The 16,506-nt window shown below is 35.6% G+C and overlaps 1 protein-coding gene across 2 annotated transcripts in view; it reads right to left on the bottom strand.

The window, feature by feature from the left end:
• Nucleotides 1–16,506, bottom strand: part of PDE10A (phosphodiesterase 10A) — a 164,904-nt gene that overhangs the window by 87,280 nt on the left and 61,118 nt on the right. Inside the window, exons 5-6 of one of the 2 annotated variants that reach the window (XM_053974343.1) lie at nucleotides 10,464–10,477; nucleotides 4,572–4,700 (exon numbers count right to left, since the gene is read on the bottom strand). In XM_053974343.1, the coding sequence (XP_053830318.1) occupies nucleotides 4,572–4,700; nucleotides 10,464–10,477 (143 nt within the window). The remainder of the gene's footprint in view (nucleotides 1–4,571; nucleotides 4,701–10,463; nucleotides 10,478–16,506) is intronic. The other variant, XM_053974341.1, reaches the window with a different exon arrangement.

The following is a 16,506-nucleotide window of genomic DNA, read 5'->3' as shown; positions in this document are numbered from 1 at the left end:
CACAGCAGGGGTGCATCAGAATAAAACAGCATGTCTGCAGCATCAATGAAATATTAAGCCACCCTAATTATAAATCAAGGAGGTTGTTAACATGTTCCCATATCAGTCCTCTTGCCTAGGTTGGGGAGAAGTCAGAATTGCAACAAGCTGTGGAGCATCACAGCAGTGACACTCTCCAGATTCTGAGTATCCTTCACCTACAGTTCTACAGCTACTATCCTGTGCTTCAGAACAGGTATCTCTGCTCAGTCGGTGCAAAAAGGCACAGTCCTCAAAAATTAACAAATCAAGAATAGGCTCCATTTGTTTCTTTATAATTCTGGCAGCAAGCTGACATCTCTTTAGCATATACATACTGGCACATATCCTCCTTACATGTATCTTTTTATATACACTATTCCTGCTTATGGAAATGCATGTTAGCCATCCTTTCACCTATTTAATAACCTTAGGCAAAGTGCAAATAACAGGCCTCTATACACCACCTTTTAAAAGCAGAAATAAATAACATAATTGATAGAGCAAATAATGGAATAACTATGAGCTAATGCAGAAATATGTACTTGGGTATTCCTTAACAATAAAAATCTAAGTACAGACTTGCTCCCTAAATAGTCACACATCAACACCTCTCAAAAACTCACTACTTTGTCTCTTACATGATGGTAGCCAACTTTAAAGCCTACCATGCTGATATCTAAAAACCTGAAAATTCAGCAACAGAAATCACTTTTTGTACTTTTATTCTTTATGTGAAACTTTATTATTTATGTGTCAATGATGCAGCCTAGTACAGTTCAAATATTACAGCAATGCCATACTTATATTAAGCAACTAATTTCTAATTACTGCATTTTTTTAGCAGCTAAGTTATGAAATATCAGGTTCCTGGAAATGCAGTAAGTCAATTGCACTTAAAAGATTATAAGTTCTGGGTATAATCAGTGTCATATTGTGTACTGAATGTACTACTTTCCATTTAATTTTTTTTAATTGTCTTTATTAATTACTTAACAACATTTGTATTAACAATGACAAAGCACCTTAAGTTCCCACTATACATAGCTTTACATGTTTTTGGCAAATTTGGCTGGAAAAAAAATTATTTACAAAGCTGTTAACGTTTCCAAATTCAGCAGTAATTAAGCACAGAGTCATGCACTGTGATGAATGTGAGGGCCATGGGAAGTGATGAGTTTCTTAAGTGATATAGGCAGCTTTCCATGTAGAAATTCTGTGTCAGTACAGTTTGTCCTTTCTTATTATTATATAAGGGGTAATTAAAAAGATTAGGAAAGACATCTACAAAATTCAGTATCAACAGTGTAAAAGATGCACATCTGGCTTGTAATCAATGTGCTTATCCTCTTATTGCTATGGCAGTGAAGTTTCAAATAATATAATTAAGTTTGGAATTTATAAATATTTTTCTGAGAAATTTGCTAGGAGATGAGGATCTATCCAGCAGCAGAGTCTAAACCTTTCCAAATATTATAGTTCTGGCTACAATCATCTGCCACTTTTGCTTGAATGATATGAAAGAGGACAATGGAAGAAGTTTCATGAGTTCTGTGAGTACTATATCCAGGCATCTGGAAAAGAAAAGATCTCCTCCTGGCTGATTAACTCTGCCATGATCTGGATAGCAAAAATTTAAAACTCAAATGTTTGTGTATTACAAATATACAAAAAATAGAGTTGTTTGGAAATTCTGTGTGCAGCAATGCAAGACCCAGGTTTGTTCTGAACATGTAATTTATTGGTAGAAAATAGTCACAGTTCAAAAAGTGGCAGTGAATACCCAAATATCAGCATAGGCAGCATTCCTTTCCAATGCTACCTTTGTAGGTTTTCTCCAATATACCAGGAAAAGGAAAAAAAACAATTTAAAGAAAAAAATGTCTTATAATCCCAGATAGATCACCATCCCCATCAACCTGTCAGGAGCAAATTTCAATCTATCATTTTACTATGATAGATACAAGATCTAACACACTGAGGACTCAACTCATTAGATTTTGGGATATATTATACTTTAAACACTGCAATATTTAGTGATTTCCTCCCTTTATATTAATTTAGGTTTTAAAAACCCAAACCATTTACAGTAATTAATCCAGTGAATCTCAGTCACAGATAAAATTTGGTTCATTTAAGTCCAAATCAGACATTTCAGTTCATGCTAATGAAATTCAGATAAACTACCCTGGCTGCAGGCCCATTGACTTCTGGCTGAAGAGTACGCACAGCTGGATGTCTGTAAATCAGGCAGGACACAATTTCTGCATATAGGTTAATGACTGTTCTGCGTCACCAACGTGTAAGAGTACAGAGACTAAGCCAGAGACCTCAGAACAGCCTTTTTCCTGCCTGGCAACTTCCTCATAAAAACAACGCTTACTTTTCCGGCTGTATCACATTACATGATGTGAGCATTTGTAAAGTAGACTAGACTGAAGCGAAAGGGATAGAGGGAAAATTATACCCCTACTGATGTAAAGTGACTTAGGCTACACAGTCACTTCAAGTCACCACAGATCCGTGCTGACACCAAAAGCATCAGTTCCATCCTCTCCCCCTTGTTTCTCAACGCCACCATAACTCAGGCAGTACAATTTGTACATACATAGCATGAAATGAGTATATAATCTAGCAAATTTCTTTCCTGAAAATATTGCTTTCTGAAAGATTGGGATATGTTGTTATCAGAAATATTTTATATGACTATAGACTTTATCTTTCTACAAGAAAATCACAGACAACACTCATCAGTATCCATTTCATTCTATAAACAAAATTCATTCAAATTAATCTATTTTTCTTGGCAAGTGCAGTTTTAAATCTGGTTCTGCTTATTTTTATCTAAAATCCAGCACTAAAGAAGCCCATCTGCATGACTGCCTTTAGTGTAATAACTACGGCCACCTTAAAGATCACTGTCAGCAAAAGGGAAGTAGCAGAGAAGGCAGAAAGACATGTAGGATGATAACAGAATGAAGCTAAATGCTAATGGTAGCATAACTATTGCTTGGCACTTTTAATACAAGTTTGGGGAAAATTAGCCATAATATAGAATTTTTAAAGTGTACGAACAAACCAGAAAAATCCCACTGTAGTACCTGTTCACATTAAAACTTCATTAGGATAATGGTCAGTAGTCATTTTACTTTAGCAGTTGCTACAAAAAGTTTTATGAGGACTTCCGCAAAAATTTATCTTTCATTTATAGCCTTCTCCCCAAAAATTGGAAACACTTTATAAATAAATAAATAATTCCACTTAGTAAAATATGATTCTTGAAGCTAAAAATTTTCCAGAGCATTTATTTGGTTTTAGCATAAAGATCCTTAACCCATACGATAAAGTGTGCTTCAAACACATAGTGATTTCTTACAATGATTTCAAGCGCCTTAGATAAAGTTATTCTTTTTAAATGCACACAGCTCAAAAAAGCAAGTATTCATTTCTGGTAACATGAAAGTATTTTTCTTCATCTGTTTACAAAAAGCATTGTCACAACCTTTTCCCCTGATTCATAACACTGCTTTTCTGATCGTTGTTGTGGATTATAACAATAGGCCTCCTGCTGGGCTGTAGTTTGCAAACTACAAGGAAAGTAATAAACAGTCTGTTGCTATATACTTCTATTCTGCTGCTAGGTAATCTATTTAAGCCAACAAAAATTTATTGCCACCTCAGGATGATATGTAGTCATTACCACCAAAAATCTGGCTCAACATAGCCTTTTCCATTCCTTGTCCACCATTTTTTTTTTAATAATTCTCCAGAAAACACTATCTTCTAGGAAGTAACAATAGCCCCTCTTTTAAAATAAGAATTATCATTAGAACTTAAAACCCTAAACACCTTAGAAATCAGCCACAAAGCAAAACCAGTGTTTCTTCCCTAACCTTCTTGGTAATTTCTGCCTTTGCATTTTATCTGGTACATTACAAATCATTGTTAGAATTGCCTGAATCTTATGTTTGCAGACAATCTCACAAAATTTAAGATCATTACAAAATTTATGATCACTGTCAACCCAAACCGGCTCAAAACAAAGTTTTCTGGGTCTATTTAGCAAGGTATTTCACCTAAAGAAACACAACAGATATATCTCCAGAATTTAACACACTCAGTTATAATATCTATGTCAACATTCTTATCTAAAATTGACTTATTACATGTTTCAAGTAGGAACTTTTGAGATGGTATATTCAGTAATTTATTGAGGCATATGAATAATTTTCATTCAAAACTTACCAATTTTTGATCCAAGAAAACCAAGTTATGTTCTCAAAAAAGACACTACAGGTTGATGGATAGTATTTTCAATTCAAAATGGGTAAACTAAACTTCCAATATTAATACCAGTATATTTCAAAATAAAAATACCAAAAGGCTCAAAATATTGAAAAAACTGTTAGCCTATTGTGCTTTTGAAAAAATGATAGAACCTAAATACAAAAATTGTAATATTCAAGTTATACCAAAACCATATTTCCTTTTTAAATCTGAAAATAACTGAGCTGCTTAAAGCTAAATATTAATCACAAATAAAAAGCACTTACCTTCTTGTCTGTTATTTTTCCTTTTTAGCCATTTTTCCACAGTTTCTGCACTTACACTTTCTGACACAAACTCATCCAGTACCTGGGGGTGAAGAGAAAGATACGCCTTCACTTTTTCATCTGTTAAGCCTGAAAGAGAGAAAATTAATTGATTACATTATTGGTATGAACTCCCTCACATGAAGAAAATACTTGGAGACCAGCAAGAATCAATATCCCTTTGTTTAATACATTTATTGAATACATGACTATTTAAATAGAACAGAAAGAGCAATATCCTGACAAAAAAAATGAGCTGTAATGTAGAAAATAGTAGAAGTTACAAGATACAAAAAGTCCCCTGAAGGCATACATATAAACATTACCCAGGAGAAATAGCGAGGTAGGAATTCATGACTATGATTGTGACTATAAAATTATTTCTAAGCTATGCAGGATGATATATTGATAAAGAAAATGGTTAGAAGGAGATAGAAGAAGGCGAACTGGGATGTCTCACAGAGCACCAAATTCAGTGTTCTCAATGCAAATGGCAGCAAAATCAACACAAACTATTGTGGAACACCAAAATCACACACAATTTTCAAATACTGGAATTATTTAAGTTACATTGGATGTATAAACTGTTTTCACAGGCATGCTTCCATTGCTTTAATAACTTAGTTATCAAAATCAAAATAATTGCAGATAAAAAGTATTTACAATATCTGCAACAGAAAGATTCAGTAACATTTTAGAAAAAGAAGAAATATTCAGAATCTCAGATCGTTGACATTCATAAATAAATTTTCAAATTCACAAAATTATAATCTGATTATACACTTTGCAAATCCCCCAAACAAAATGACTGGCCACAGGCTGGTGAACCCAGCAGTGCTGAGGCTGTCCAAAAGGGGAAGCAATAAAAAGAGCCTGTCCTGAGGGACTTGCTCATAGAGGGAACAGGCACCCCAGTGCAAAAGCCTTAATGGCATATGAGGGGAAGAGAAGTAACAACAACTGTAATGACTAATAAGATATGAGGGGAAGAAGGGCAGCAACTACTGTAATGACTCTAAATATGCCATATTCTCTTCTGTTTTGCATATTTAAATGTAATAGTAAATTCTCCACAGAAAGCAGCCAGGTTTAGCAGAAAAGAAACTCCCCTCTGAACACAGTGACCTCTTTCAGAAAGTATTTGTGGTACAAAATGAGATCAATTCTCCTATTTTATGGTTTGCACAGTATCAGAACGTGATGAACAGAGGCACAGTGCAATTTGAATGCTAGTCAATGTTGGTAATATTTAAGATCTCTTACAAATGTTTACTGTGAAAGTCTTCAGGAAGCAATACCAGAAGAAAAACCAACAGCTCTCTGCAGAACATCAACCACCTGCACCACATCACTCACCCACATCAGCCCCCAACAGCTCAAAACTGGTTTAAACTACCCCTCCTTTTAATCCAGAGGTGGCAGTTCCTGCTGGATATCATAACCTCAAAGAACAACATTACTACTTAAGGCAATTCCCCATATATGAATCACTTGAATAAGAGCTTATTGAGCATCCTGATTTTCATTAGTGAGGAAGAAAAGGTATATCATAAAACAGTAAGACAAGTAGATAATCAGCAGGTGGGGTGGAAACAAGCAAATCTCCCCTATGTTGATTGTTTAACCTTAGGTGAAAGCTTGTAGAGTTAGATCATAATGTAGCTATAAAGAAATACAAGTGCGAAATGAACAAGATAATTTTAAAGCCAGTTCAGGGATTGCTTCATGTTCTAAAAAAATCAAACTCATTAATATAATTCTGTAATTTGTTCAAATGAGAAAAATGTAAACCCTTGAAAAAGTATTTCTAATTGCACAGTGAGAAAATTTGAAAAGGAAACATGTTTTAAGAATCATTCAAAAGAGTACCCCATTTTAAAGATTTAGCCATCAAAATGTCATCAAAATTTATCTGCCCTTTAAGTTCTACATGAAAAATGATCAAAACAGACTTGTGATAAAATGTCTGCTATTTTCAAGTTGTCTCTAGACTGCAAAGAAACACTTTTTTGCTTCTAGTAAAAAACTATGACCTGAAAAGATTGTAAAATTAGCAACTGGAATTCTGAAAGGTTTGATTTGTTTCTTCAGTGAAAATAACCTTTCTTTCTTGATCCAAACCTTTATATGTTATGGGTTTTGTAAAACACACATCAGAATTCAATAAAATGTCAATTTGAAATAAGACTTCAGTCTACAGGTCTTAAGTTTAATATCCAGATATTATGCAACTTCAGTAACCTAAAGCTAAAAACTCTGCTTTAACCTTATACAGAAAAGTAATTAATAGAGTTGATATAAGAATTCCTAAACAGTATTTAAATTACCCATTTTTATTTCACTAAAGGTATCTGCGCAGATGTTCTTTCTCAATGTGGGATTTGTAGATGGGAGCAAGAAGAACAAGATTTACAACTACGTTTGCAGAGTTAAAAAGGAGTGATTTAAACCTATTTTCTACATAGATTAAGGCCAACTTATTGATCAGCTCCCAATTGTTAGCCTGCTGCATCAAAAAACACACCCTGCAAACATAGACACAAACTCCACAACCAAGACTAACAATAACACATTGTAACTTCACAAAATGTAGAAATACACGCCTTTTCAAAGAAATTTTAATGGTTTGTGTTTTATGTACATTAAGCCTAAAAAGTGTTGCAAAGATGCCTGAATGTAAGAGCATTTTACAGCTGTACAGAAGCAATTATTTTATGGTATATGGAAAGCCTTCTTGATTGTCAGATGCATGTTAGAATAAAGTTATTGCATAACAACATGCACACACTCGCCCTCTTGAACATTCACATGCTCCTGAAAACTTCTAGTAATGTATTTTTCTAGTAATGTATTAGTTCTAGTAATGTTAAATATTATTGACCTCTCTATTTGACCTCTTGATTGAAGCATTGTAATCCCTTAATTCTGAAAAATGCAAAAAACCCTATTTGAATATTTAGAGGCAATGATTACTAACATTTAAATAAACAGGACAATAATACACCCACACTCAGGAAACTAAAGTTTATCATGCCAATCAGGTGCCATTTACAGAATTATCAACAAACATAACACAAGCCAATGCTGGTTATTATTTTTTTTTGTTAACATATTGGTCCTAAATATTAGGGGCAGCAAACTTTTCTACATTCATTCACATTAGAAATATTTCTCCTCTACTACTTCTCCCCTCACTACTACTTCCCATGACTTCCAGTAATGCAAGGACTTCTCCCATTCTTGTTCATAATTTCTTGTGTGGAGCATCAAGTATATACATCAACAGCACCTAGCAAAGGAAAAGGCAGCAGTACACACATTCTTAACTGTGTTGGTCTATACACTTCCTCCCAAGCAGCCCAAACAAAAGCTCCCCTCACTTCATTTCATGCACCCCCAGAAAGCATCACATCTTGTATTTGGAACACATTTGTCATCTGACAGAGCTGTGACAGTTACCAAAAGGGACCATCATTCAGGAGGGCTGAACTCTGGCCACTCAGCAGGCCAGAAAGACTGGAATAATTGCTCTGGGAATTAAAGGAGGAATCTGGCATTTGATTTGGATGTCCATTCATTCCATTTATGCAGTGGAGCTTACTCTCCATACCTATATCCTGTTTAATTAAAAATACATACACCAAAACAGCTTTCTCTCTTGTATTCGTATTTTAAAATAATCAACTCGCATTTCAGTGCTGCTATCTGACACAACTTGATGTTGTCATGTTGTATGCACACATTAACTATTTGTTTGGAATTTGTGATTAAAAAATGAAGGACACACACATATCAGATAAGCTCTTCCTCTTTTCATTCCCCTCTGAACAAGCCATAGGCAAAGAGACAGCTCCAGCTGCCCACCACTTGGGGCAGCCCAGCACTCACTTCCTGACCAGCATACCCAGCTATGTTGTGTAGATCTCAGTTTAAAATGTTCTCTTTGGCCATACCATCTGGTTTATAACTCCTTCATCCTTGATGATCTCCAACAATGAAGCTGAGGGGAAATTGCCACAGCTGAGGTTGATTGCCTGCTGGGAAGCATCCCTGACCTGACCCTACTCCAGAGCAACATTCGAGACCTGCCCAGGACATCACTAGCAGGCTTGGAAAATGCAATGCCAAGAACCACTCTAGACAGAAATCCAATTCTAATACATAATGCTCCTTCACACTGTTTACTAACTCAGATATAGCAGAGTTGGGTTTAAAAATAAAACAAAAAACTAAAACCTTCAATTATCAGTAATTATTCCTTGCCTTTCAGCCAGTCTTCAACAGCCTCCCTTTAGAGAAAAAAAAAAAATTTAAAGTAAAAAATCACTATACAGTCGTATTTTTGCTTTCAGCTTTTTATGCTGCCTAAAATATTTTAAAAATTTCTTAGATATTAGATAACCTGTGTAGTACTGAATTGATTAATGGCTCTGCTCTCTGACTTTTAATCCATGTCACACTGCACTGTCCTCTGAGAATAGCTTCACTGAGCTCAGTATAAAGCAGAACTGACTGTGAATGAGCTGAAAGAATTGAAGCCTAGAGCTATGTTTAAAAATCTGCTCCATTTAGCAACATGAGTCACACACGTCATTAGCAATTCTTGCAATTTTTTCATTAGCGTTGTGATATTTGGTCTTTTTTCTAAAACCACTAACTTAATCAAACCTCATGATTAGGCAAGAATTTTAATTTTTACCTAAAGTGAAACCAGTGAACCAGTCTGGTTCCCAGTTTGGGGGGCACATGGGGAGTGAGGAAAGAATGGGTAAAAACTGATGAGCTAGCCTAATACTTACCAAAGGTCAGCATTTTATCCTCGAGCAGCTAATCTCTGAAAAACTGCAGTCATTGCTTCCCTCCAAATCCTTTTTCCCATTTAGACAGGATCTGATTATTTGAAAACACATTGTGAGGATGTACACTGGTCATTGTAAGAAGTCAGGTGGATTTTGCATATCAAGAAGGCTTTTACTAATAAACATGAAAGGAAATAACTATAAATGCTGTCAATATTGCATATATTACCAACAACAACAGCAAAGTAATTCAAACAAAAAAAAAATACACTAATTAACTTGTTTGGTTTAATAAGCAATTCTTCCCTGAAATTAGAGGGGCTGCAGAGTCACAGCAAATACAGGCAGTCTTAATTTCTCCGAGTAGCTAAAAATGCCTAATTTGAAAATATTTTTTCTTATCTGAAATAAGAAAATTATGAAAAGTGAAGTGTCACACTTCCTCACACTTCAGCATTTGAAAATAAATATCGTACTTGTACGAAAAAAGACTTGAAATATGCAAAAGTCATCCAGAAGACCTAATGTGAACACAGCTTTGCCTGTGTACTCCTTTATCTAAAGCAGTCTTGTCCCATCTCTTACTTACACAAAGGTCTGATCTCTGTATTTTTCTACAGAACTTTATGAGTGATATTTGTAGTTATTCTCAAAAGCATTCAAGGCATGTGTGTACATTGCTTCATTTGGATTAAGCATTAATCCCATTAAATCAATCCCTTCTTTGTTCAAAGCATCAGGATTCAAAACCACAGGCACAGTCAGTTTTGAAATATCCTTTTCAAGTCAGACTTTTTATCTTAATCCATTTAAGTACACAGGAATGTAATGTGACCAAGTGCCCAAACCCTCTGAAACCTGACATTACTGGTCTGGCAAAAAGTATAATCACTAACAAGAAGCAATCAGAATGGTCAAACCTTTTTGATTGCTCTTTTCTTGAAAAATCAATTCACAAGCTTGTCTGTGAGCAGCTAAAGTCATCTTTTTTGCCCTCCTCCTGCATTGCTAAAAAAAGCCCAATACATGGCCCCGGCATATCATCAGTGAAAACCAATAATATAGTACCTGAAAACACCTCACTGCTGATTTAGGTATTTTAAAAGGGTTTATGTTTGTTTCACAGATTTAGGTCTTTTTAAAGGTACTTTAAAAGGGTTTACGTTTTTATATTTAAAAGGGTTTATGTTTGTTTCACAGATAATACATTTTACTATTAACCGTTTCAAATCTTCATTCAAAGGTGAATGCTTAATTACATGAGCCTCCAGTAACTGTGTAAACCTGCAGGATCTGTATACAGGTAAATGACAGCAGTAGCCATGTGACATCTCAGCCAGGATGCCAGCAGCACTGCTGAAGTTTTAGAGAGAGAAAATAAAGACCAGCTCAGCTAAACAGAACTGGAATGTGCTCATACAGAAATATCCACAACCACCACATCCCATCCTGTTATTCAAATCACATATTCCTGATGAAAAGCCATGGATGCACTTGAACATGGCAGATGCTAAGCAATGCATGGACAAAAGGCCTTAAGTTTCCACCAGCTTTCATGGTGGTTTTTCTGATATTATCAGCATCTTGCAAGTCTGAGTCCTAGACATCTGTAGATATTCAGCTGCTTATATCTCCCCAAATCTAACACTCAAAAACTGCACAGTACTGGCAGCACTGAGCCCTGCTTCAGTATTAACTTAAAAAGCAAAAAAATATATAAAACTCCTGATGAAATCAGTTTTCATTAGCTAGAGCTAAAAGGCCTATAATCCTTCCATAGGAATTATATGTATGCCTAATGGAGTTAACATATTCTCAATTTGAATATTCATTTTTCATGGGGTTTCAAAACACACTTCAAGTTGTCTGAATGGCATAATCCTGTATGTATGCTGTTATGCTGTAATGTTATCCATTAGTTGATGCATGGGGCTTTTTAAAAGCTCTTTTAAAACTCTGTCTTACTTTCCTGGTTTGAGAGTAGCTTTTCTCCAGTTCTCATTAGCACATTGGAGTAACTCCGAGGGGTCTGTAAAAAGCTTTATTCTGCTTCCAGGTGCATGATGGAACCAAATTTGGAAATTTAATTAACACTCTGCAAAAAGCTAACAAAAGGACTACAGACGAACTCTAGGACTTGCAAATTATAATCAAATAATTTCAAGCATTAGCTTGAGAGAGTTATGTATCATCTTAAGGTTACTGATAAAAATAATTATTAACATATTATAAGTAAAGCATTATACTGAAGTAGGTTAAAATGTATTCATAGATGCATAAAGAACATCTTAGCATAATTATTTGCCTTTTTCTTTCTCTTGTGTAACACACAGAGACAGGGTACTTTGCTCCTGCCCAAAATATACCTGAAGAGTAATGCATATCTTAATAAAGACTAAATAAATACTAAGATACATTAATAACTCATTATGAAATATGTAAAGTCCCTCAGAAATTGCACATAATTAATCTCTTAAAAGAGAGTATAGCGCTTCAGATTAAACTACTTAAAATCTAATGATTAAGCAAGGTTAGAAGTTCTCAAGGGAAGTTCACTCTTCCCTTGAGAGAAGGTGTTGGGACCAAGCTCTTGATTTATGTCTTCTCTAGTAACACCTTCTGGATGATGTAATGTCTCCCTCCCACCTGACACCTAATCCTGGAGTAGCTCCCTTTTTGAGAGAACTCTTCTGTCTTAAAAGTAGTCCCATTCCCTTTATTACCAGTGTTTTACTGTTGATTTATTACTTGAAATAAACTTTTGTGAATAAAGTTCTGTAAATGCTTTATAATATACTTAGCAATACAAATGTGCACTCCTATTTATAAACTGCACCTTAACTTATTCCACAAACAAGATCCACTATGATGAAACCTTTGATGGATACTATATGCCTGTTCCAAGTCTCATTCTGTCATTTCACTAAACTGGAGACAGAGAATGTTCTTCCTTCTGAAAGGAGCACCTCACTTCATCTTAACACTTAGATTAGTAGGCATGTTAGGACAGTTTCTCAGAGCACAGGACTCTTCTGAAATAACACCTACACACATTCAAATAACATGTTACTTAGCAACAAGACTGGACACCTGAGAGTCTCTGCTTTGGTGATACTAGGACCCTATCTGCAGCACCACAGACCAGGATTGTCATTCTTTTTAAATCCCCTCCAAACTTAAAGTCTTAGGATGCTTAAAGAGAAACACAGTTAACATCATTCACAAAATGAGAAGGTACAAAACCCAGAGAAACTGGTCACTAAAAAGTACTAATAGAAGAAATATAACACAACCACACCCAGAAAGGTTTGATCTGGTTCATAGGAAGGAAGCTCTTCAAAAACAAACCATGCTAGCCCAGCACTTTTCTAGACATCATGTATAAAATAAAACATTTAGAAAAATATACAAATTAGTCTAAATGCTGAATTTCACATATTCTTTGAATAATATTTCTTCTAGTCCTGCATCCAGTTCATTTATGAAGATGTTGAAGAGTACAGACCCAAGGATGACACCCTGTGGAACCCCATTAGTGACAGGTCCCCAGTCTGATGTCACCCCATTCTCTCTAATCCTTTGTGCCTCATCTGTGAGCCAGTTGCTCATCCTTCACCTAACACTGTTATCCAACTGTGTGCTGGACATTTTGTCCAGGAGGAACCTGTGAGAGACAAAATCAAAAGCTTTGCTGAAGTCTAAAAAGATAACTATGCGCAAACGTGATGAGTTGTTGAATGGAAAACTTCAGAACTGATGCAAGAAGCAGGCTGCAAGGTGCTATTCTTATTTGATCTACAGATTGGCCATGATATTTACAGGTTCATTTGTTTAAAGACAGATAGAAAGTGCTGCCAAGATCCTGACCTACTGATTAACACAAAGGGTGTCGTCTGCTAGATGTACATGAAGCCTAACAAATTGAAGGCTGAGCAGGTGCACATATTCTTTAAAAAAAAAAAGACATCTGATTTTAAATAAAAGACTAAGCTGTAAAAGAGTTTAGTCCAGTTTCCAATTAGTATATTCAGGTTACTAATAGGTATGAAATGGGTGTACCTATTAAATTAATTAATTAATTAATTAATTAAAATCCCATTCTAATTGCAGTATCAATTTTTCTTATTTTACCTTCCAATTAATTTTTTTTCTTTTCTACTTTAACGATTATCTTGAAAGAGTTTTCAGCATTACAAATTAACTCTTTGTAAAGATACTGCTAGTCTGAATGAATAACATCTATCTTCTTTACACAGTGGAACAGGCTCATTTTTCTAAATTATAACACTGTATTCTTACAAAATTTCACAATTCCAAAGAGATTTAACTCCAACTATCCATATGCAAATATTCAACTATTACTACAGTAGTTCCAGAAAACTCTCTAACCTAATTCAAGCACCTTGACAAAAATTTTAATAGCTAAAACAAGAAAAGAATTTCTAAAATATAAAAGCTTCTAAAAACCATCCAAAAATCAAGTTTTCATGACAGAGACTCCAGCTTTATCAATTGAATGTTAGAGGGTACATCATAGCCTTCCCTCAACACCACCAAAAGAGATACACAGCAGACATTTTAGCAATACAGTTGAAATACAAAAAGATGGCATCACATAATTGATCTTTGAAACTACTTTTTACTCTACTTTTTGTATTACTGTAAAATATAGATACAAGGTGCCTCTTTATACAAAACTGAACTTTGACTGACATTTAAAATAAAAAAACCCCAACCTATTTAATTCTTTTGTGGGGAAAGAAAGCATACCATCAGACTAATTAAGCACTGAAAGTAAAGCACTGACTCCATCAAACTGTCAGAAAAAAGTTAGAAACTCCAATTTATTTAAAACACTATCAAGGAAAGAATTATTTTCTTTTTTTCTGTCAGCTCTTTTTTTTCAGCTGTATAAATGAACAGAAGGAAAGATGATTTTCAGAGATGCTATCTCTGCTCAATTGTATAGTGACGGATATAATGATATCTCTATGTCAGAAAAGTAAAGCCTAGGAAAAGCAGTATAATTTGAGATATTTAAAAGAATATGCTACTGAAGTAAAGGAGGTTTGAAGTGATAATTAAATACTGTGTTACATTGTGCAACCCTTTTTTTGCACTGGTGAACACTTACAGGAGTAGTCCTATTGACGTCAGCGAGACTACTTATGTGGGCAAGAGCTCACTAACATGTGAAAGGTTGTGCAACAAAGCCCCAGACAAGTCTCATTCCACACATTGTTTCAAGCTTTGTTCCTCAACCACAAGTTTTTCTCTAATAGTATTAATAATATTATTTCACTAATATTACCACTCAGAAAAATATGTGAGAGCATACAACTTGTTTAGTGGTATCTGACACACTCCAGTTTTTCAGTTGGACACCAAAGCAGAGGCACACAAGAATTACAGATTCACTGAGGATGGCAGGCACCTCTAGACACTGCCACCAAAGCCACCCTCTGCTCAAGCTGCAGTGGGTTTCTCAGGGTCCTGGTCTGCCAGCTTTGAGTATCTCCAAGGATGGAAAGGGACTCCACACCTTCCCTGTGCAGTCTGTACCACTGTTCAGGTACAAACCCCTATTTTTTCTGCATTCAGGTAGAAACCCCTGTGTTTCAGTTTGCACCCAATGCATTTTGTCCTCTTGCTGGGAACAGCCAAGAGGAACCTGAACTGGCTCCACCTGTTTTACTTCCCCCTGCATAATATACTTATACAAACAGATAAGATCCCCCCTCAAGTCTTTCTTCAGGCTAAAGAGTGCAGTCCCAGTCATCTTTATGGCCCTTTGCTGGACTCACTCTACTATGTCCACATGTCTCTTGCACTGGGGAGTACAAAAGTGGGCTCAGTACTCAAGATGTGTCTCACCAGGGCTGGGTAGATGGGCAGGATCACCCTTCGACCTGCTGGGAGGCTGCTGGCCTTCTTTGCTTTGAGGGCACACAGCTTGAGCAGGTTCAATAGATTTATAGGAAGAAATGCTACAGGGATTTCTACTTCCTGGCAGGTGAAATAAATGAAAATATCTTCTAATGACTTGGATGTTGGCAGCACAGAATAAAAAACAACATATGGTGTTGGCTGATTTTCCAAAAGCTTCCACTGCTGTGACAATGCTCTACGCATGCAATCTCATCTGGCAAAACATCTTCCATCAATACTATTTTAGACAAGAATTCAAATAATCTATTTGTTACTATTTTAAGAATTTCTTTTTGGCAACCACAGTAGAACAAAGACACAGTGTTTCAGTCATGCCCCTAGTTTTTATTATAAAGCTTAAGCAAATGCCAAGAATTCAAGGCTAGTTTCAGAAATTAAAAATGAGCAGCTGCATCTTTTCCCTGTCCTCCTCCCCTTCATCATCTCCCCACCCTCTTTTGTTTGTTTTGGAGACAGTGTAGCTCACAAACACGTGTTCACCTCCAAAAAGCATCCCTAAAAGAGAAAGGAACAGGGAAGAGGGAAGAAGAGTTGGAAAGAGCAGATGTGAAAGGAAAACAGGAGAGATGAAAACTGAGGGCTTGTATTTGTACAGGACTCAGGAAATGTTTTAAAAAACTCTCACATTCACAGGATGCATATCCTGCATTGTGCCTTCACTATAACAATTTATACAAACTTTTCACAGGCAAAGATGATAAAGTACTCAATGAGAAAAATTCTGGTAGAATCACTTCTAATTGCTTTGTAACAGCCTGGTTTGCTAAAGCCTGTTTGAACTTGGCCATTGACTTCATTCAGAAAAACACTTTAAAACTATAAATACATTCATATAAGACAAACATTGTAACACATGAAATTGAGGCACATTTCCACAAGGCTGGTCATAAATTTTCACTTTCATGTGAAAATTACAGTACTGACAGCTGAGATTCTGATTTCAGTCCAGCTCAGTGACCAATCCAATAGTTCTCATGAGCCCATGACAGATTCCTTACAATATCATACAATGACCAAAAAAAATACCAAAGCCATGCCTAAAAAATCATGTAGATAGCACATGAATAGACTGATCCACTGCCAAAACTAGCCAGTTAACCAGCTACTAGCCAGTTAGCCAGTTAGCTAAATATCCAATATGTAGCATA

The sequence above is a fragment of the Vidua macroura genome, chromosome 3, assembly GCF_024509145.1.
Source record: "Vidua macroura isolate BioBank_ID:100142 chromosome 3, ASM2450914v1, whole genome shotgun sequence".
NCBI lineage: Eukaryota > Metazoa > Chordata > Aves > Passeriformes > Viduidae > Vidua > Vidua macroura.
Note: the sequence above shows the minus strand (reverse complement) of the source record. Positions and strands in the feature narration are given on the sequence as shown.